Source organism: Triturus cristatus, chromosome 2_2 (genome assembly GCF_964204655.1).
Source record: "Triturus cristatus chromosome 2_2, aTriCri1.1, whole genome shotgun sequence".
NCBI lineage: Eukaryota > Metazoa > Chordata > Amphibia > Caudata > Salamandridae > Triturus > Triturus cristatus.
The window spans coordinates 465,815,293-465,837,937 of NC_140582.1; the positions used below are offsets into that span (position 1 = coordinate 465,815,293).

A 22,645-nucleotide genomic window follows, 5' to 3' on the forward strand; every position below is an offset into this window, starting at 1 on the left:
ATTAAGTATGTCCTGGGAGAAGAGAGGGGTGCTGGGAGGCGGTGGGCGGGGCTGGCGAGGGCAGGAACTGGGAGGGAGGTGTGGCATGGAAAATGGCTGGAAAGTAAGCAGGCAGAAAAACAAATAGAAATTAAAACAAAGGCAGTAAAAAACTAAACAAGTTGAACAAACTTGAACACAAAAAAGTTAAGCAAGCACAATAACAAGTAAATAGTTAAGAAACCAGGGAGGCGGCGAAGCAGCAAGGGGGGAGCTGTCCTGAAGGCAAGGGACAAACAACTCATATTCCATCAGGGAGTTATCAGGAATAATCGGAACCAGCCTTGAAGGATATCCTGCTGGTGATACGAGGTCAGACATACACTGGAAACTAAAATAGACTCTGTCGGCATTAAAGTTAATCTCCTTAGGGTGGATCTCAGGAAAATAAGTGACATGGTCTTGCACAACACAGACCTTGACCTCAGTGCGAGCTGATACTAAGCCATTGTGAGAAGTAGTAGACCGACCCCAAAAGGACCATGCAGCAGCACATGTGAGGCTCAAAGACTATGAGTGCATATCCAGGAAGAACAACATAAGAATCGTGGGAGTGCAGGATTGAGCTGAGGACTTCAGTGTTGAACTGTTCTTTGAAGACTTTATCCTCTGCATCCTCAAACTAAAAAGGTTTTCTTCCTTTAACTGACCCTTAGAGCCTGATTCCACTCCAAAGGCAATGAGCCTCACTCGTCTGCATTTTCAATCATCAAGATTGCAACACCATATTGTAGGCAGAGAAGCAGCAAGATTAGTTTCAGTATAAGAATGCAGATATCATGATTTTCCCAAATTTTACTGTCAAAGCCCAGCGACTGAGGTGCAGTTTTGGAGAGGTCAAGAGAGTGTTGCAGGAAAAGAAATTAAATATATGATGCTATTCCCTGCGAGGCTGCGCATTTTCAGAAGGCAAGACCTGGATCTAAATAACACCAAAAAAAGCCTGGCAATGGATAGAAAGATGGAGACTCACTGGAAGGAGGCAAGCAACTGAAAGACTGAGCAGGAGAAACATCACTCCCAGGCATACTGAGGTGGAGGCAGTGGAGGACCACAGAGATCATGAAAAGGAACTGATGGGCACCTTACACCTGGCAGACCAGGTGCAGTGGCTGCAAGCGGAACGAACATCTCAGAGAACATGTGTAACGCCCTGAACGTCTCAGGATCGTTTAACAGACACGACAATGAGGACGCAACCACTTGTGAAGGGTTAGTTCTTTTAATGAAGGCAAATAAAATACAAAGAACAAACAAAAGTTATAGTCACTGGAATCCTCCAGGCTAAGTACGTTACCAGCCCACAGCACGGATGGTCCTAACCGTCCTCTGCATATACGCCGATCCCGGCGTATGCCAACAGAGGGCAGAAATGAAATGGCCGACAATGCCAATCGGTAGGCTGTGAGGGGCACGAAGAGTGTTGGGGAGAATCGAGGAGTCAGGGAAACACCCAGCCGGGGTCTCTACCTGAAGGGAGCAGCCGCTCAACCTCTTCCTCAGACTGCACCGGGACGCGGAGTCACCTCCTGGTGATGCGTCACCGATACCCCAATCACAAGCAAGAAGACTGAACCGAGAGCAGCCGCTCGATCGATCCTGTGGACTTCCGAGTCTGTAACGCGGCAAACACCTCCTGGTGTGCGTTACAGCTGGCAGTCCCTGTGTCTCTGGTCGGGCTGGGAGTTACGACTCCAACCAGCAAAAGCGCCACTGCGCTTGGACTCAGCCGAGTCAAAAAGCGAAGCTCAATGGTTGACCGGTAGAGCTTCCGGGTCCTTCACAGGTGACGATGGGGCAAGACACGGCCCAGGGAGTAACGACTCGACCTACCTCCGTTCTTGCCTTACTGGAGCACCACTCCGGAACACTGCTCTTCACGAAGCAGGTACGTCGGTGTAAACACAATATCCGACAGCCTTGTACCTCCCGGTTCCTCCCTTTATAGGGCGTGTTTTCCTTGAGTTATGTAACAGCTCTCCTGTTTACATAAGGGCGTGTTTCCCTTGAGTTATGTAACAGCTCTCCTGTTTACATAAGGGCGTGTTTCCCTTGAGTTATGTAACAGCTCTCCTGTTTACATAAGGGCGTGTTTCCCTTGAGTTATGTAACAGCTCTCCTGTTTACATAAGGGCGTGTTTCCCTTGTATGACAGGAATTCTTGACAGTACATCCTCCCTCTCAGCGGCTCCCCACGGGTCCAGCGCTGGCAGGAAAACGCCGATGGAACAAGGAGACCAAGCGCGGAGCATGAACCCCTTCAGCCGGTTCCCATGAATGCTCCTCCGGGCCATAGCCTTTCCACGCAACCAGGTACCACAGCTTCCCCCTGCGCCATTTGGACGCCCGTATGCCCGACACTTCATACTCCACCTCCGACTCCACGCATACCGGCCTAGGTGTCCCAGACGGCTTGGAGGGTGCTGGTTTGAGCAATGATACATGAAAGACAGGGTGTATCCGCAATGACTGGGGCAAGCACACCTTCACGTTCACGGGACCCATACACTTGGTAATTCGATAGGGGCCCATGTACTTGGGATGGAACACACTGTTCTTTCGAAACCTCATGTTTCTTGTGGATATCCAGACGTAGTCTCCAGTGCGGTACAGTGGCCCGGGCCTTCTCTTCCTATCTGCCGCAGCCTTGTATCTTCTCTTGGCCTCTATTAGGACAGCCCTTGAGCGCATCAACGTGTCTTTTATGTGTGCCACCCTGTCCGCTGTGGCGGGAATCCTGTCCTCTCTGAACGGATGTAGAAATGGCAAGAACCTGGGATGTTGGCCATAGTTGCTATAGAACGGAGATGACTGTGTGGAGCTGTGAGTGGCGTTGTTATAGGCTATCTCTGCAACCCATAGCAAGTCGACCCATTCTTCCCTGCCCTGGTCCACAAAACATCGCAGATACTGTTTGAGCGTTTGGTTCAGGCGCTCGGTTTGGCCGTCCGTTTGAGGGTGGTAGCTGGTGGACAGGGCGGTCTTAACATGCAGCGCAGTGCACCAAGTCTTCCAGAATTGCGCAGTAAACTGCGACCCCCGGTCCGACACGATCACCCCAGGTAATCCATGCAGTCGTACCACATTCTTTAGGAGTAGTGACGCCAATTCCCCGGCCGTAGGGACTCTCTTGCAGGGGATGAAGTGCCCCATTTTCGTCAAGTAATCCACCACCACCAGTATTGCCGTCATCCCCTGGTCTACCGGTAGGCCCACCACGAAGTCCAGTGATATGCTATCCCATGGTCTATCCGGGGTCGGAAGTGGATGTAAGAGCCCTTGGGTTCGGCCATGGTCGGCCTTCATGGTAGCACACGTAGGACACTCCTGTCCCCACCTCCTGACATCCACTCTCATGGTTGGCCACCAGAAATGCCGTCCCATGCTAGCCACCGTTTTTTCAAAGCCCAAATGACCTGCGCATGGAGAGTCATGGCACCAGATGAATGCTTGTTTCCTTAGCCTAGGCGTGGGTATCAATAGGCACCTGCCCTTCAGGGGTATCCCGTCCTTCAGCTGCCATTCTCTGTGACTGAGGAGCCACCTCCGCCATGCGAATGACCTGATCCCTCTCTTTATTCCCCTCAGGAAAGTATCCGGTTGGATAACCCCCAATACCATCCTCGGGGAAATGATGGAACGCTTGGTTGCAGGCAATGGTTCCTTAACTGCAGATTGACGGGACAGGGCGTCCGCCTTCCGGTTTTCCGTCCCCGGCCGATATGTGATGCGGAAGTTGAACCCCGCAAAGAAGATCATCCACCGCAGCTGCCTGGGAGAAAGGTGTCTAGTGGCCGTCATGAACTGTAGGTTCCGATGGTCCGTGTACACCGATACCACATGTCTTGCCCCCATCAACCAATGCCTCCATTCGGTGAAGGCGTCCTTGATTGCGAGAAGCTCCTTCTCCGCAATATGGTAGTTGCGTTCGGCGTCGTTGAGTTTGCGGGACATGTACGCAACGGGATGAAGCACCCCTGTGTCGTGGTTGCGTTGGGACAAGATAGCCCCCAGCGCCACATCCGACGCGTCCGCTTCCACCACGTAGGGGAGATCCGGATCGGGGTGAGCCAACACCGGCGCCTTACCAAAGGCGCGTTTCAGGGCCTCAAAGGCTTTGTTCGCTTCAGGGGACCAGACAAACTCCTTGGACTTCCTCAGTAGCTGTGTGATTGGGGCCACCACTCCTGAAAATCCATCTATAAACCGCCTGTAAAAGTTGGCGAAGCCAATGAAACTTTGGACGTCCTTCACGCTTTGGGGCACCGGCCATTCTTTCACCGCCTTGATCTTTCGTTCTGCCATCTCCTGTCCCTCTGGACTCAGCATCACTCCGAGGAATTCCACGGATGTGACGTGGAAGTCACACTTGCTGAGTTTACAAAACAGCATGTTTTCCCTCAGCTTTTGGAGCACAGCTTTGACGTGGTGTACGTGCTCCTCCACACTGGACGAATAGATGAGGATGTCGTCGATATATACGACCACGTAGATATCCAACTCCTCTCTGAATACCTCATTCAAAAAGTACTGAAAGGCTGCCGGGGCGTTGCACAGACCGAACGGCATGACGAGGTACTCAAAAAGGCCGAACCTGGTCTTAAAGGCGGTCTTCCACTCGTCTCCGTCCCTCATGCGCACCAGATGGTATGCCCCTTTCAAATCCAACTTGGTGTAGATACGAGCTTTCTTGACCTGTTCCAGAAGTACACTGATGAGAGGCAAGGGGTACCGATTTTTTATGGTTATCGCATTCAATGCCCTAAAGTCCACACAGGCTCTCAGCTCCCCATTAGCCTTCGGGATGAAGAAGAGTGGCGAGGCGGCCGGAGACTTGGACGGGCGGATGAATCCTAGCTTGAGGAGTTTATCCAGGTACCCCCGGAGATGCACGTTTTCAGGCTCCGTCAGGGCATACAGCCTGCCGCTGGGAACGCTGGCCCCTGGCACCAGGTCGATCTGGCAGTCAAACTGTCTATGTGGTGGTAGCACTTCCGCCTTCACCTCATCAAATACATCCTCAAAACTGTGATAAGCCTGGGGGAGAGCCACATCTTTTTCTGCCGCTGTAGCCACCGTCTGACTCCCGCTCTCATCTGCGTCAAGGGATTCCGTTCTTATTCCACAATGCAGGATGCAATACGGTGACGTCATTTCGATGCGATGTGTTGGCCAATCCACAAAGGGGTTGTGTTTCTGTAGCCACGGCAATCCCAATATGACGCCATATTGGGGCGCTCGGATGATGTTAAAATCGATTTGTTCCAAATGGTTCCTCCCATATCTCATCGGAAGGACCCCCGTGTGCTGTCCGATGGGCCCCGTCACCAATCGCCTTCCGTCTACCGCATAGACGTCTTCGGGTACTGCTTTGGGAAGAAGCACTAGCCCTAGCCTGCATGCCTCGTTGTGGTCCATAAACATGCCAGTGGCCCCTGAATCCACCATGGCCACAACGGGTATCCACTGGTCATGCACTCCCACGTGCACCGTGATAAACAGGTGTCGTTGTCCCTTAGTGACCGAGTTGGAAAGTGAAGGGATGGATGAGTGACTCCGAGATGCCCCTTCTCTGGTCTTGGAGTCCTCTAGTTTTCCGCCGGTATGTCCACCACGGCTGTTACCGACCGGTTGGCCCGATAACGTGACGTCTTCGGTTTGGCAGGGCATTCACGTACGTAGTGGCCTTTTTTGCCACAATATAGGCACAATCCTTGTTTACGGCGTGACTCTTTCTCCGTGGCTGTGAGGCTCGCTCGTATTGCGCTGATGTCCATGGGTTCTCCCTTGGATGCGGTGGAAGTTTCAGGACTTCCCACCGTCACATAGGATGGAAGGGATTTTCCTTTTCTCCCATGATCCCCCTTTCTTTCACTTAGCCTATGTTCCAGCCGTAATACCAGGTTGATAAGGCCCTCACATGTCTTGGGTTGAGGGTCAATATGAGCCACGGCGTCCTTGAGCTCATCGCACAGCCCTTGATAGAAGAGCGCCGTCTGTTTAGCAACAGGCCACTTGGTTTCCGCAACCAGCCTTCGGAACGCGTTGAGATACTGCACCAGATCGTTGGATCCCTGTCTCAACTCAAGCATTTCACGGTCCGCCATGTACGAGTCAGCCCTTCTGTCGAATACCTTCAGGAATTCCTCGCGAAAAGCACCCCAATCACATAAGAGGGGGTCGTCCCTGCTCACCAGAGGTACGGCCCATTGTGCCGCGTTTCCAGCCAAATAGGATATAAGGAAAGCCACACGAGCCTGACTCGTGGGGAACGCCTTTGGTTTGCACGATAAATGTAGCGCCACTTGTGTGAGGAATACCTGCACTGTGTTAGGATCCCCACTGTACCTCTCTGGTGTTGCCAAGGGGATGGCTACCGGCATTTCCACTACTACCGCAGGGGTCTGGTTCGTGAGGGAGGTGCTGGGCGTGAGCGGGTCCAATTGGATAGCATCCAGTCTGGCTTTTACATCGGCTGTTTCTTGCCTAGAGGCAGCCACTTCAACTTGCATGGCCGCTAAAGCAGCCAGCACATCATCAAGTGTTGCCATGTCTGTTATCGACCGGGAGACAGTTAGTGTTATTAAGGTCGGATATTTTGTAACGCCCTGAACGTCTCAGGATCGTTTAACAGACACGACAATGAGGACGCAACCACTTGTGAAGGGTTAGTTCTTTTAATGAAGGCAAATAAAATACAAAGAACAAACAAAAGTTATAGTCACTGGAATCCTCCAGGCTAAGTACGTTACCAGCCCACAGCACGGATGGTCCTAACCGTCCTCTGCATATACGCCGATCCCGGCGTATGCCAACAGAGGGCAGAAATGAAATGGCCGACAATGCCAATCGGTAGGCTGTGAGGGGCACGAAGAGTGTTGGGGAGAATCGAGGAGTCAGGGAAACACCCAGCCGGGGTCTCTACCTGAAGGGAGCAGCCGCTCAACCTCTTCCTCAGACTGCACCGGGACGCGGAGTCACCTCCTGGTGATGCGTCACCGATACCCCAATCACAAGCAAGAAGACTGAACCGAGAGCAGCCGCTCGATCGATCCTGTGGACTTCCGAGTCTGTAACGCGGCAAACACCTCCTGGTGTGCGTTACAGCTGGCAGTCCCTGTGTCTCTGGTCGGGCTGGGAGTTACGACTCCAACCAGCAAAAGCGCCACTGCGCTTGGACTCAGCCGAGTCAAAAAGCGAAGCTCAATGGTTGACCGGTAGAGCTTCCGGGTCCTTCACAGGTGACGATGGGGCAAGACACGGCCCAGGGAGTAACGACTCGACCTACCTCCATTCTTGCCTTACTGGAGCACCACTCCGGAACACTGCTCTTCACGAAGCAGGTACGTCGGTGTAAACACAATATCCGACAGCCTTGTACCTCCCGGTTCCTCCCTTTATAGGGCGTGTTTTCCTTGAGTTATGTAACAGCTCTCCTGTTTACATAAGGGCGTGTTTCCCTTGAGTTATGTAACAGCTCTCCTGTTTACATAAGGGCGTGTTTCCCTTGAGTTATGTAACAGCTCTCCTGTTTACATAAGGGCGTGTTTCCCTTGAGTTATGTAACAGCTCTCCTGTTTACATAAGGGCGTGTTTCCCTTGTATGACAGGAATTCTTGACAACATGACAGGCAACCGTCAGATCAATACAGACTGAGTGCAATGGAGAGTTGGAAGTTCGTCTCTTTACATGGAGGGGGAGACCCTAGAGACAAGCGACTATTGTGAGTCGGGGAGAAGGGAGGAAAAGGGGACAAATTAGAAACTGGACTTTGGTGACTGGTTTATCAACAGAATGAAGGTAAATAAGACTTTAAAAGACACCTGAGTGCTCTGGAAAGTGCAAACTGTGAATGAAGAGCGGAGAAAGTGGCAACGGGTTTTGGGAAATAGATTAAGAAATGCAAGCATGTTATATCTGGTTCAAGTCGCACTTAGCAAGTTGGGGTTGAAGGTAGTTTGAAACCTGCAGCACAGGGAAGCAGGGATGAGTGCGTTGGGAGGGAGGTTTTATCATGGTAAACGCTTTTGGCACTCTGTCACCAGAGAAATCTAAAATCAAAGACTAACTTTCATATTGGAGCACACCAAGAGGCAGAGAGAGATGAAGAGGTACCAAAATCAGGCCAAATATCAAAAGAGATTACCGAAAAGACATGAGGCATGCCTACATAGATATTTTGCCCTGGAACATTAACGGCTTGGCCAGCAAAATCAAAAGGGGGATAATTTCCCAATACCTCAGGAGCCACTGGCCAGATGACTTAAGTGAGGCGAACGCACAAGGTAAATAGTTGTAAGACTCTGGAGAGGGGAGTATACGAAGTTATGGCCCACTCCAGCTTTACGTCAGACTCAAGGGGAGCCACAGTACTTCTCAGGAAGATGGCACCCTTCATGCCACAGCAAACATGGACTGACACCTAGGATGGATATGGAGCATCGACTGGATTCTGGAATGGAATAACACTGAAGTTTGGTCCATGTACCTATCTCCCAAATTACAGTCCACAACACTGGATGCAGTTGGCTCTCTGAAGCTACAAATCCCTGAGGGTATCCTAATATTGTATGAGGACTTCAACTTAACGCTGCAAGATAAACTAGACAGGAGATTTCTTCAAACAATGGGACTAACTGACATCTGATGGCCACAGCACCTAATAGATAGGCAGTCCTTCTATTCCGAAGCACTGAGTATTTTTTCACAGATTGATTAGTTCTTTACACAACATAACCACATTGGTAGATTCCGGGGGCGAGATTTCATGCTTGAGGGATCTCACACTACTTGTTAGTAGAGCTCCAAGGAATGGAGCTAAAATAGGCCTAGAAGCTGATATAACCGTGGACAAAGTCACTGAGGCGATTAAAGATCTACAATTGGGCAAGGCACCAGGTCCCAACAGTTTGCCTGTAGAGCTCTATAAGGGCATGGCAAGTCGGTATTCCCAGAAGGCATTTAGGAGTCCTAAAGTTAGGAGTCCTAACTATACTACTACTAAACTGAGAAAAATCCTAATTTTAAGACTTTTGGTATTCACAGAAGTCATTTAGGAGTCCTAAAGTTAGGACTCCTAACTTCTGTGAATACCGAAGTGAGTAGGTGTCTTCTGTGAATACCAAAATTAGTAAGTGCCTTCTGTGAATACCAAAATGGTAGTAAGTTTAGGATTTTGCCTTAAGTTAGTTATGTGAATCGGGCCCCTAGTGCTTAGCACATAAACGCTTTAAACATGTTTCGGACCTTGTCTTGACCCAGGAAGTGCTAACACATTCCAGCTTTCTTCCAGCTTCATATCCTTTACCTTTATTTTTATCATATTGTAAATAAATGTCCTAGTCTCCTTTGAGGCCAGAGTAATGACTGGACATTGAGTTTAATGGTTGTTATTGACTGTATCGTATTGTGTCTGAGTTTCTAAGCGCAACCACCTCCTACAGTAAAGTCTAATTGCTTGACTTTATTTTAGCCCTGCTAAGTCAAGTGTCCAAAAGACCCAAGAAAAGGATTCGAAATCAGCATTTTATTATTTGTAAATACAAACACTGAGGATGTTTTGCAGTAAAAAAGACTGTGTCAGGGAAATAATACCCTGACACAGCATAAGTACTTAGAAACACTGCAGAGTGTAGGAAAATGAGCACAATCAATGAGGCCAAAATGACTTTCGTGTCAGTGTTTGCTTTATGCTAACTTTGTACCGGAGACCTATTAATTTCCGCCTTAGTGTTCTGGTCTGCACACAAGGGATGTGCTGTGAATATTGAAAAGGGATGATGCTTTATAACCAGATCTTGGTCTGAGCAGAAGTTTTCACAACGAACATGATCACATAAAAGCAAAGAAGATCAGCCGCACACAGAATAACAAAGAAACTGACTGCCACCCAGAGTAATTAACACATTTCTTTTAATCTGAAACCTTGTCCAGACAACGACAAGATCCAAGCTTCATTATACTCAGAGAGATTCACTGCTGTTCAGGTCCTTGTTATACCAATTGAAAAAGGGGTGAAGCGATACAGAAACACTGGGGCCTCATTTACAATGAATTGCTGCAGTCTTTTTGCTGCGCTGCTCTATGCCAATTCGAAAGGACAGGAATGCACCGTATTTACAAGATAAAGTGCATTCCTGTACTTTCAGCCAGCACACTGTTTGCAGCCTAGAGCAAAAGCAGGCACCCTTGCACCATAGTGCAAGTGTGTCTGCGTTGTTGGTAGGATTGTTTTTGTGCAGGAAGGAATACCTTCCTGCACAAAAACAATCTATAGAGATGTTTTCCTCATTCAATGTGTGCTGCAGAATGCAGCTCACATGGAAAGAGGAAAAAACTAGGAGAAATAAAAACATTTCTCCTTGTTAGGCGTGCTCTGGGGAGAAGTAAGGTTTTGGCGCTGCCCCTGGTTTATATAATTTTGTAAATCTGGGGCAGCATCAAAGTCCGTGGGTGCTGCATGGGAACACCCACCGCAACACCCAGGGAAGCTTCCTTGATGTAGAGTAAGGCAGGGCCGCGTTTTGCGCTGCCTTGCCTTATTCCATATCTATGAGGCCATGCAAAGCCCCGCAGGGTGGCTTTGCATCGATTCATAGATGATTGAGAGGGCTGAACCACCGGGGCGTCAAAAAAAGTGATTCTCCGGCAGCGCAGGCCTCTTTTTTGTTTACCTGTGTTTTTATTATTTTCCAACAAATTTGCAGTTTCAGTGCATTTTTTGACCACTGTGATTAATACAATTCAGATCATAGCTTTACAGAAACAGAGCACTTATGTCATTGAACATGCTGGTCATCAGCGTCTGTCATATCTTTCTTGTCTCATTATTTGGCTTAGCATCATAGCATACCTTCTTAACTTACATATTGCTTATTCAACAACATAACAACATAACATGAAACATTGTACCCTACACCTAGAACACTTGCAGTAGAATTATGCATTTCCTCGTGTGTCGCACCTGTGACTTTCCCCTTGCCTCTGCGCTTAACCTAGCATACCTTTTCATCTATGTGTTGTGTTTATCTAGTCTCCCATACCTTCCAATGTATAACAGATATAATTCAGATGGTGTACCCTGTTGTGTGAAGGCTAATTATATGCATGGGAGGGGAGGCAGAGAAGGCACTCATGAGCTTGTGCAGAGTGTCTGGATGGGGTGTTGATCGCTACCCTACATTCCCTGTACTATGGGCCATCTTCACTTGCATGCCCGTCGTCAATCATGGGTGTTACCAGCAGCGGCTGCGGACGATGGCGCCAGGCTATGCGAAAATCTGAAAGTATTGCGTCCCACGCCACAGCCATCGGCTGTTTACGCAGCCCTTTAGCGTCCTCCCGGTGAAGAGCCACGCTTTCCACCTGTGCCCAGCATAGCAGGGACTGGTACCAGGCGACTGCTACCGGGGAGGGGGGTTGAAGACTTCCATCGGCACATGAGCAGCCGCTTGGCGACTATGAGTCCCAGATCTATGTACCTGGAATTCACTTTGTGTCTTTTGGATCTGGGGTACAGCCCCAAGATGCACTACTCCCACGTCCAATCCAGCACCCGGTCCGTGCACTGAGCTAAGCAACTGTTGACCGCGCCCCAGTATGTTTGAATCGCAGCGTATGACCACAACATATGCATTAGGTCTGCGCCTGTTTTGTCGCATCTCGCACATATGGCATCAGTGCAACCAAAATACCTATTTATACGTTCCGGTGTCAGATAGGCTCTGTGAATGATATAATATTGAATGAGCCGGAATTGGACATTCTAAGGTATTCTCACCGAGCTCTCGAGAATATTTTCCCAGTCCAGGTCTGTAGTGGGCCGCTGCAGGTCCGGGTCCCATCGAGTTCGGAGTGAGAGAAGCAGCGGGTACATTTTAGCTAGTGACACTCTGCTTCGCGTCCCATGCCATATGAATTGCCGCATGTCTGATTCCAAATTTTTTAAAAACGGTGGTCTAAGGTGTACAGCCAACTTTGTGAAGTAGTTAAGGAGGCGCGGCAGTACCACCATTTTTAGCAGCGCAATCCTGCCCATAACCGCCAGCGGCAAGGTAGGCCTGAAAGACATCTGCACTCTTATCTCTGTAACAGCTCGGGTCAGGCTCCCCTCAAGGAGGTCCTGTGAGTCCCTATATATCAGGATCCCCAGATACCGGGACGCCTCGGTCTGCCAGTGGACATGCCTGTCATTGATGGTCAGGTGCGGATCGAGTGTAGATTCTGCGAATGGATATAAGCATGACTTTTCCCAGTTCACCCTCAATCCTGACACTAAAGCAAACTCAAGGAGTTTGGCTTCAATGCCTCCATGCACCTGCCCCACGTCCCTAAGATATATCACTAGGTCGTCTGCATATAAGGAGACTGCATGTATACCGTCCCCCAGTGGTATTCCCCATTCATCTTGCATAGAGCGAAGTGCCTCCGCCAATGGTTCAATGGCAAGTGCGATTAACAAGGGGAAGAGCAGGCAGCCTTGTCTCGTACCACGTTCTATGGAAACACGCCCAGAGACTCTGGCTGTGGGACACGTGTAGAGCAACTGGACGAGACTCAGAAATGCATCCCCCAGGCCATAGCGACGCAAGGCAGCGAACAGGAACTCCTACTCTAGGGTGTCGGAAGCCTTCTAGAGGTCTAACACTAGACACCCAGCGTGCGGCCAGTCGTTCACTGAATAATGCGCCACACGGAAGAATCGCCGCAGGTTTAACTATGTACTGCGCGCTGGCACGATTCCATTTTGGTCCGCATGTACCAGTTGCAGCACCAAGGGGGCCAACCTGTTCGTAGTATTTTAGCATGTATCTTATAATCTGAGTTGAGTCGTTCCAGCGGGCGATAGGACCCCATGAGTTCCACATTCCTGTGTGGCTGGGGCAAGGATACCAGCAGGTGTGGTGTAGTATGTAGGCCCTCCCTTGCAAAGAAGGTCGGAGACAGCATGGACAGTAGAACATGTACTTTATTACTACTTTACAGGGGAGAGCCGGCTGCTCGTAACTGCACCGCAGTCCCAATGGCCGCCGGCGCTCACGTCACTCCCACCATGCCTTGCGGCGGGTCACGTGAGCGTCAGGAGACTAGACCGCAACACTACACATCTTCCCCCTTAACAATGGCGGCAACAACTGCAACCGAGGACCACAGGTGTGGGTATATGAGAGAAAGAGAAGGAGGGGGAAGAGAGAGGGAGAGAGAGAGAGAGAGAGAGAGAGATAACAACTGAATTTCTCTGAAGTGTTCAGGTGGCTTAAGCGTGTTCACAACTGAAAGTCACTGAAGTGTTTGGGTAGCTTCACCGCACAGCCCTTGCGGGTATGTGTTCCAATCCCTTGCTCCTTTCCTCCACGGGGTCCGTTTGACTTTGTGCCCTCCTCCTGGTCTCTACAAAGGGCGTTGGGTGTCTCACACAGAATGACCCCTTCGTCTGCTTCCTGGCTGGGCAAACGCAGTCGAGCGTCTGGCTGACTGTCCTTCCGTATTTGTTGAGGTTCCAGCCTCACTCCTGTTGCACCCTTCCATTCCCTCGCTCCTTTGGTCTGTAGCTGGTGCTGCCGCTCCCGCGACGCTGGGGCTGTCTTCTATATCGCTGTTGTTCATACCCCACTGCAAGATCTTGTTGCACTTGGCCATCCTGGATTGTGACCAGACCTTGCCATCGCTCAACAAAGAAGAGCGGGTGTATACGTCCACGACTCGCAGGGGCTCACTGAACTTGCTGTCTCCTTTTAGTCCTAGTTGGCCCTTCTTGACTCGGACCCAGTCGCCCTCCTCCAGTGAGGCTTCTCGCACGTTATTCCGCTTGTCGTAATGTGCCTTCTAGATGCTTTGTGCCTTCTCTAGGTTGCTGCGGACGATGGCCGGGACTCTGCCTCTGAGGATCTTAAACGGGCTGTAGCCTGTTAAGGTGGGTGTGATGCGGTAGGCTCATACCGTGTTTCTGACTTCGGATTCCCAATTCTTACCGGTGCTGATACCTGCCTGGATCGAGCCCATGATCACCCGGTTAAAGCGTTCCACTAAGCCGTTGCCCGCAGGGTGGTAGACCGAAGTGCGCTTTGTCCAGATTCCGTTGCGGTTGGTGAAGGCAGTCCACTTGGCTGACGTGAACTGGGGACCATTGTCACTGGTGATGGACTTGGGGATGCCTTCCCTCAGAAAGATGATGGTGAGGAAGGCGATGATGACGTTGGAATCTACTGATTCGCTGGCCACTTTGAGTAGCGGTCCACCATTACGATGAGGTGTTTGGGTGTACCCCAGATGTCTAGGACAGGGCCTACTATGTTGATGGATAAATCCTCCCAGGGGTTGTTAGGAGTGGAGAACTCGCCCATGGGGGGGTCTCATGGGGATGAGCGTTTTGTCAGACCTGACGCAATGGGCGCATGCTCTCATGAACCTCTCCACTTGGATGTCCATGGCGGGCCACCAATACAGCAGTTTTATTCGTCTTTTGGCTTTGACAATGCCCAGATGGCCTTCGTGGTTGATGTGGAGAATGCGGTCATGAAGGGCCTTCAGGGGCACCACTTTGTCGCACGCAGCAGAATTATGGAGACATCACCGATGGAGATTTCATTGCGGACCTCCCAGTATTTTCTGAGGCCGCTTCCGATGTGCTTCTTCTCAGGCCAGCCCTGCGTGATGTACAACTTGACTTGGGAGATTCCGTGTCCTGCGTGTAGGCTTCTGCCCAGACCTGGGCACTGATGGTGTGTTCGTGGTCCGTCATAAAGGCGATGCTGTAATCGTCCCAATCCGATGGAGTGACTGGTTCTTCCGTGGCTGCTGCCCTGCTGAGGAAGTCTGCCACTCTGTTCTGTGGGCCAGGAATGTACTGCACATCGTAGACGAAGTCCAAGAGATGCATTTTAGCGATGCGTGGGGCGGCTGTCACATTGCCGCTGGATGTGAGAACTTTGATCAGGGGCTTGTGGTCGTTACAGAGCTTGAATCCTGACAACCACAGATATTTTAGGAATTTCTCCATCGCCCAGATGGATGCTAGCATCTCTTTCTCAATTACGCTGTACTTCTCTTCACTGGGGGTGAGGAGTGCCATCCGTAGCTCTCTGGGAAAGGACTGCTCCCAGTCCTTTGTCGCTGACGTCCGTGGTCAGGATACTGGACGCATCTCTGTCGTATCCCTGTAGGGGAACCGCTTCACAAATATCTTGTTTGATGGCAGAGAATTCCGCTTCCGTCTCCTCCGACCAGGAGAAGGTGTTCTTCTCCTTGAGCAGTTGGCGTAGGCTATGCGTTTTCGTCACAAAGTTCCTGACAAATTTACTGTAGAACTCCGCCCGCCCTAGGAAACAGCGATCATCGTCCTTGGTTTTGGGGGAGGGTGCGGACATGATGTCCTCCACGTTTGCGGATTTGGGGGTGATTCCCGTGTCGCTGGTTTCATGCCCCAGATAGGTGACTTTTCGGAGACCAAATTTGCATTTCTCTAACTCCGCCGTGAGGCCGTTGGCTGCTAGAGTGTGCAGAACGGTGTGCAAAATGTTATCATGTTCAGCCCTGGATTTCCCCATGACGAGGATGTCATCTTGAAAGTAGAGGACTCCTTGGACCCCTTGGAACAATTTGTGCATGAATTTTTGAAAGACTGTGGCCACGGATGCGAGTCCAAATGGCAAGCGTCTGAATCGGTAGCGACCGAAGGGCGTGATGAAGGATGTAACTTTCCGGCATGACGGGTGGAGTGATACCTGATGGTAGGCGGCTTTGAGGTCGATTGTAGAGAACCACTTGATACCTTTGGTCTGGGCCAGCATTTCGTTTATTTTGGGCAATGGAAACTTGTCCACGATGATGTTTTTGTTAAGTTCGCGAAGATCAATGCAAAGGCATATCTTCCCGCTTGCGCGCCACTACCAATGGCGCAAGCCACCCGGCGCATTCGATTGGTTTGATGATGTCGCTGTCTTCTAATCGTTTCAGTTCCAGCTGCACTGCCTCTCGGCAGTTGAACGGGATGTTTCGAACTTTGTAGGATACTGGTACCGCTCCGTCTTTGAGCACAATCTTGTGCAAGAACTTGGACATCTTCCCAATGCTTGGAGCGAGGCAGGCCTGGATGTGTCTTCCATCAGGAGCACTTGTGTGTCGACACCAGGTTTGAGCTGGATGCCGAGCTTTCCCTGGTCCGCCCATCCCAGGACCGATGGGCCTTTCTGCGCCACGTACAACTTCGCTGTAGTGTGCCTGCCCTTGAATTCGAACAGGAGCCGCCGGAATCCCACCATGGGAAACTGTTCCCCTGTGTACGTGACTGGATGGACGTCCGTGGGGTGGAGATGGTCCCTCACCACGTGGGCGAAGTCCCAGTCCCAAATCTACTTCTGGATGATAGTGTATGGTGAACCGGAGTCAGCTGCCATGGTGTAGAAGGCCGGAGACAGCGTGGACAGTAGAACATGTACTTTATTACTACTTTACAGGGGAGAGCCGGCTGCTCGTAACTGCACCGCAGTCCCAATGGCCACCGGCGCTCACGTCACTCCCACCATGCCTTGCGACGGGTCACATGTGCCCCGGGAGGCTAGACCGCAACACTACAGCAGGGACTCGCGAAGTGTGTCCGGGAGCATGCCTATCTCCTGCGCGTTTTGGTACATTGCAAGTAGGCGCGGTGCCAGGACCTGTTGATAGAACTTAAAATATTCAGCCGGGTAGCCGTCCGGCCCCTGTGCCTTGCTGGTAGCTAATGAGCTGATGGCCATTTGCACTTCCAACAGCGTGAGCTGTTCACTTAACTCTGCACTTTAGTCTGCTATGACCTGACTCAGCAGCGCAGGCCTCTTGTAAATAACCCCCAGGATGCACTGGCAGGTCTTTTGATTTCTCCTTTTGTTTACAGGTAAGGTTCCTGTTATAATCTCATGATTCATATGGTAGATTCCGTCACCCCTTTCCCCTGCCCCAGTTGGTTGTGCCCTGCCATTGTGGTTCAACATTCCACAGCTGACTCCAGCTGACTGGAATCTGTGATGGTGTACGCACGAATAAAGAAGACTCCAGAACTTACCTACATTTCGTCTTCATTTGCAACAGTTCCTTAAACTGTAATGCAGCACCCCCTAGACACAAATAAATGCGTCTTTTAGGAAATCTGAGCCCTTTCTGATGATTTTTTGAGGTGGAGCCCAGCAGAGCTACTGGGCAGAAGGCATGGAGTCTGCAATGAGCAGTATTGGCAGGTCTGAGGGGCTTGTTTACGAGCCCATTGCACCACCGGTGCGTTATGTTTTTTGACGCACCGGCAGCGTGAAGCGCAGACCCATATCTACGAGGAAATGCACAGCTACTTTGCGTGGCTTTTCATGACCTCGTAGATATGGAGTAAGGCAAAGCAGCGCAAGTCACTGCGTTGACTTACTCAAAGAGGCGTTCCATGGGCGTTGCGGTGGGTGTTCCCACGCAACACCCATAGATTTTGACGCATCCCCAGATTTACAAGGACTTGTATACCTGCAAATGCGTCAAAGCCCACGTCTCCCCAGGGAAGGTGTAAGGAAGAGAAAGAACTTTATTTCTCCTCGTTTATTTCCTCTTTCTACGTGTGTTGCATTCTTCAGCACTCATAGAAGGAGGAAACGCTTTCATTGATATTTTTTGTGTGCAGAAAGGCGACCCTTCCAGCACAAAAACAATCATTCCTACAACGCAGACACCCTTGCACCATGGTGCAAAGGTGCATGCGTTGGTGCAAGGCAGCCAATTATGCACCAGCGCAATGGAAGAGAACAGGAATGCACCGTATCTTATAGATACGGCGCATTCCTGCCCTTTTCTTTTGACACAGGGCAGTGCAGCAAAGTGACTTTCTGCACTGCCCTGTGTCAAAACTAGTAACTAAGCCCTTCAGTTCACATAGGCTCCACCTTAGCAGGGAATGCTGCAGCTGTGATATGTCTTCTTGTGGCTCAGGGACCAAGAATGACACATACACCAGACTGCAGTTCGAATTTGATTGAGGGCCCAAATGGGCAACTCGCTTTTGTTGGTCTGATCCCCTGACTTGCGACGCTAGTGGGGAATGTGTTTTGCAGGTGTGAGTGACAGCCCACTAAAGGAGGAACAGTCTTTCCTAATAACATAACCTGATTGACATGGCCAGCCTCTCCATATTTTACTCTCTTCCATTACCCTTGTACTGAAAGACAATTTATCCGGTGCCTGGGCAATTTCTATGAAGGAAATGGGATAAAAGAAAGTATTTCCTGATGGGAATGAGAAACGAAAGTGAAAGAGATAGGGAGTGAGGACATTGGTGAGTGACAGCTGGTCTATCAAGGGGTATCTCTCTGATTCATAGATACAGAGGGGCTCATCATCTGCAACTAACACTGTCCTGCTGCCGGAAAAATCGAATTTTTCAAGAAAAATGGGTTGTTTCATGAAGGTCATTTGAGCCCAGCCCCAGATGCATTTAAGTAGGGAGTGAGAGGCTGTTCCAACGATGTAGTGAGGTATGTTATTCTGCACATTCTAGAACAATCCAGTGTCGAGGAACTAAGGGGCAGATTTACAAGCCCCTTGCGCCACTTTTCCCATGTTAAAAGTGACGCAAAATTGGCGCAAGGGCCTTGTAAATCTGCCCCTAAATGTTTTACTTACACAATACGAGGTGCTACATCCACAGGTATGTTTTGTAATTCTTTACTCTGTAGGCCAGTAGCACTCTCTCAGACCGAACTCACAACTCAGGACGGGTGAATTTTCTTCCAATATAAAGTAGAGACATGTGATTCAATGCATTCTTGTTCGCAAAAGTCATAGAAACAGAAGAATTGCCATTGTTTCCACCTGAAACTGATGTGCCACGGAAGGTGTGGACATGTGTTTGAATTATTTGTGGAGGTGATTGACCAGCATGTAATAATGTGTTTGATTTTCTGCTTTTCCAGCTGAACCTCTTCTCTCAGTCGAACTCCAGGGTATTCGAGTCGCACAGTTTTAACAGCATTCTCAACCAGCCGTCGCGCTATCAGGTAAGGCGCTGCGTCACACGCGACGCGGCGGCACGCGCGCAACAGTTGTTGCCACAAAGTGATAATGAGTTCGTCAGCACTGGAAGCTTGTCACTGCTGTAATGAAATGGTGGTTTCTCGGAGCGGAGGGATATAATACTGAGTGACTGGTGGCGGAGAGGGCATGTCGGGCATACTAGACATGTCATTGGATTACTCCTCGAGCATGAACAATAAGCTTCGCTGCCTCGGTATGTTTCCTGATTGGCAGCTGGTGTTAATCATAGTCTCTAGTTCGCTTTTACAGTTAGTTTTAATTTGTTAGTGGATGGTTTTCAAATACCAAATATGACAGCTGAATCTTAATTGTGTGTCTGATTTAAATGAAGGGATAGCGGCCGACAAACGTTTACAGTGGGAGAAATTCATGTATGTTTTATATGCTGCATCCTCAGGAGACAGGTTCACCAAGTTATTGGTGGGGCTTAGGTCACATAAGCAGCTTCTTTGGGATAAGATGCCACGTGTGTCCCAAGGGAAGCCTTACCAACGTGTGTGATAGTCCCCTTCCTCTTGGGAAATAGTGTCAGAGGACTCAGGGGCGTGTGTAGTGGTCCATGGGACCACTGCCTGCTCTCTTGAGGACTTTCCAAATGGAAAACGTTTTTTTCCTCTTTAAAATAGCACCGTTTCCTTTAAAGAAAACTTGGCTGCATTTAAATAAAAGGTTTAAATTTGCAAATGTAGTCTGCTGTCCCTTACAAGCCACCCTCCCTGTATTTGTAGCCAAATGCAGGGTTCACAAATTGTGACCTGTCTAATTAATATTTGCGAACCCCTACTAATTTTGCAAATCGGCGCAATAATACATAGGTAAGTTTGCAGAATGAGATACCCACACCCCATCTTCTTGGACCTGTCATCAAACAACACAGAAGACCTCTGGCAAAGAGTCCCCCTGTGTGGCCCGTTTGGCATTGCAGTGCCGTCCCAACGAGGAGCTACCCTAGGATGAAGCATGACAACTCTCGGGGTGTGTGAGGGCACTTGCTCCTTATAGGAGCCATCCCTCCACCTTCGTTCCCTTACCTGTAGCCTCCAGACACTCCCATCGACCCCTTTTCCCTTTTCCCTTCACCCTCTGGCCTCCCGGCCCTTCTCCATAGTGACTGAATACCTCTTGTTTGACTTCATTGCTTGGGGCACGTATGCTGGATCTACTAAACGCCCCCGTCCCTCGTAGTATCAATAGATCAAAGTTACATTCATAATATCACCCACTGTGCATTTTCTGTACAAAAACACTAAATTACTGTTGTGAAATGGCATATTCTTGCCGTCCCGCCTTTTTGAAATAATTAAGCAAGTAGCTTAGATCAGGGTAACCGGGTCCTATTTTTTTTAATGAAACGTTCTTGAGAAAACCTCTCGTAGCCGTTAGAGGCGTTGTGGTAGAAGATGGATGCTCAGCCAATAGGGTTGAGCATCTATGTATGTGGACAGTGCCTTTTACTCACAGGTTTAGCCCCATCAAACACCATCTTCGCAGCCACTCCCAGGCGTAAAAACCATCAGCATCACCAGGTGGCCACTTAGCTCATGCACTGAACTAGAGTCAACACTCAATACCTAACTGATGTATCATATTATTTTGAGTTCCTCTCGTGCACAAATCACAAAAATATATCACATTCACACAATGTGAGTAAACTCATTCATCCTCCCACTTTGGGCTACTCTGAGTCATCTGAACCTGGATAGCTATCTCCGTCCTCAGGCATCCCAGAATGTTTATGCATCCCAAAGGGAACAGAACATAGGTAGAGAACCTCATAAAGCACATGAATGGTGCTGAGGCACTGAATAAATGTTGCACAGAATTGTATGGAAGATTTACCACACCTGGTAAATGCCTTAATCCCCAGATGACATACTTAATGGACGTGGTAAATAGTTCCTATTTGAATTTTCAATTTGGAAATGAGGCATAACATGTTGAATCAGTTTTTAACATACTAAATTCCGCATGTTTTGCAATTTTTCAAGCCCGTTTCGTCTGATAAATTTCAGCAGGTATGGAAAAATTGTGGTGAGGGTAAGAAAATTATCACAGAGCTTGTAATTCCAACCCCTGTGTTAATTGTGATTTGCAGAGATCAGATTTTAGCATTGGCTTTTAATCAGGGCATGAGAGTACTGGGAAATGTGTTGGTCTTGAGGACAATGAAGTTTGTTCTATAACGAAAAGGCAGCAGATTCCTTAGGGTCTAAAGCAACGCCAGACATTTTCATCCTCAGGTGACAGCATGCGTAGAAAGATACATGGTGAGCCTGCTTCTTGAATCGTCAGCTCCAGAACTACCTGACTGTCCACATCTGGAGCATATGAACGACAACAAGATTTTCCCAGTCCTGACTAGCAAGGATAGGCTCTTACGACATAGCTCTTCTGAGGGTTTCAAGGCTCCTGTGTCAGTTGGGTTTCTACTCCACCTCAATGGGCATCATTTTAGCAGCCTTGCAATAAGGACTGTATTTGGGATAAGCATTTGAATGAAATCATGGTAGCGTTTTGTTGAGCCATAGCATACCCTTGTAAGGAAAAGGTGACGCTCCGATGACTTGCATGGGCTTTTGGTTGCCCTCATCCATGATCTGACCATCAGTGTAGCTGCCATTGGTGCAGCAGGTGCAGTAGCACTGGGACCTGAGCACTGAGAGTCTAATGAACCTTGATAATTGCTGAGTTTTACTACCCAAAAAGCAGTCAAAGGGCCTATTTTCCATACTTGCACAAGGGCACAATGCAATTTTACTATGCTACTAGATCTGTCTAAGGTAGGTGACCTCACCCAGGCTAAAGTGGGATATCTCTGTATTCACAATTGGGTAATATCTTATTTTACCATGCTCATTCTGTTCACATCACCAGTTAGTAGATGTGTCAGATTTATCACAGCGATATACTATCATTGTCCCAGCTTGCCCAAGATCTTGTCCCTTCTGCACATGGGATAATTACCACCCTAGGTACTGTAGTTTATCCACCTATAGCCTGTACAGAACCATGTGCTCTCATCTACTTTAGGAACTGGTACTGCTGAACTGCTTCGGTTCAGTCCAGTTCAGTAAATACTTTATTTCGGTCATCGATCATAAAAGCAACATAAGATAAAAGTCACATTAATAATAGACAAACAGTTCAAGAAATAGATTCAAAGTTAAAATTTTCAAAAGGGGCAAAATCATAATAAAATATATTTAATTTTTAGGTGTAAATAAAATCAGAATATAAACGTTCACACTTTAATATATAAGTTTGAGGGTGATGCTATGTAAATCCAAATTTTGTTAAAGGTAAATCTCTTCTTGGATTATTATGTTTGGTGATTCTTCGGCAGATGGTGTGCAACTGTAGCTAAAAGATCATTATTACATTCAACTTTTTTTTCTCAGCGATTGAATTGCGGCGTTTGCGTGACCATTCTAGTGCGGATGGGCCAGACTGATTCTAGAAATTTGGCTATTGAGATTACCACACATGACCCCGTGTCTGACCTGCAGATACGCAATGTTTGTTTATCTTGCCTTGTTCCAAGCCATCTGCACAAGGGGATGA

The 22,645-nt window shown here is 48.9% G+C and overlaps 1 protein-coding gene across 1 annotated transcript in view; it reads left to right on the forward strand.

Moving 5' to 3' along the window:
• TRPC3 (transient receptor potential cation channel subfamily C member 3) overlaps positions 1–22,645 on the forward strand; it is a 618,646-nt gene that overhangs the window by 544,080 nt on the left and 51,921 nt on the right. The window contains exon 10 of the mRNA XM_085641565.1: positions 18,964–19,047. Coding sequence (XP_085497691.1) covers positions 18,964–19,047 — 84 coding nt within the window. The remainder of the gene's footprint in view (positions 1–18,963; positions 19,048–22,645) is intronic.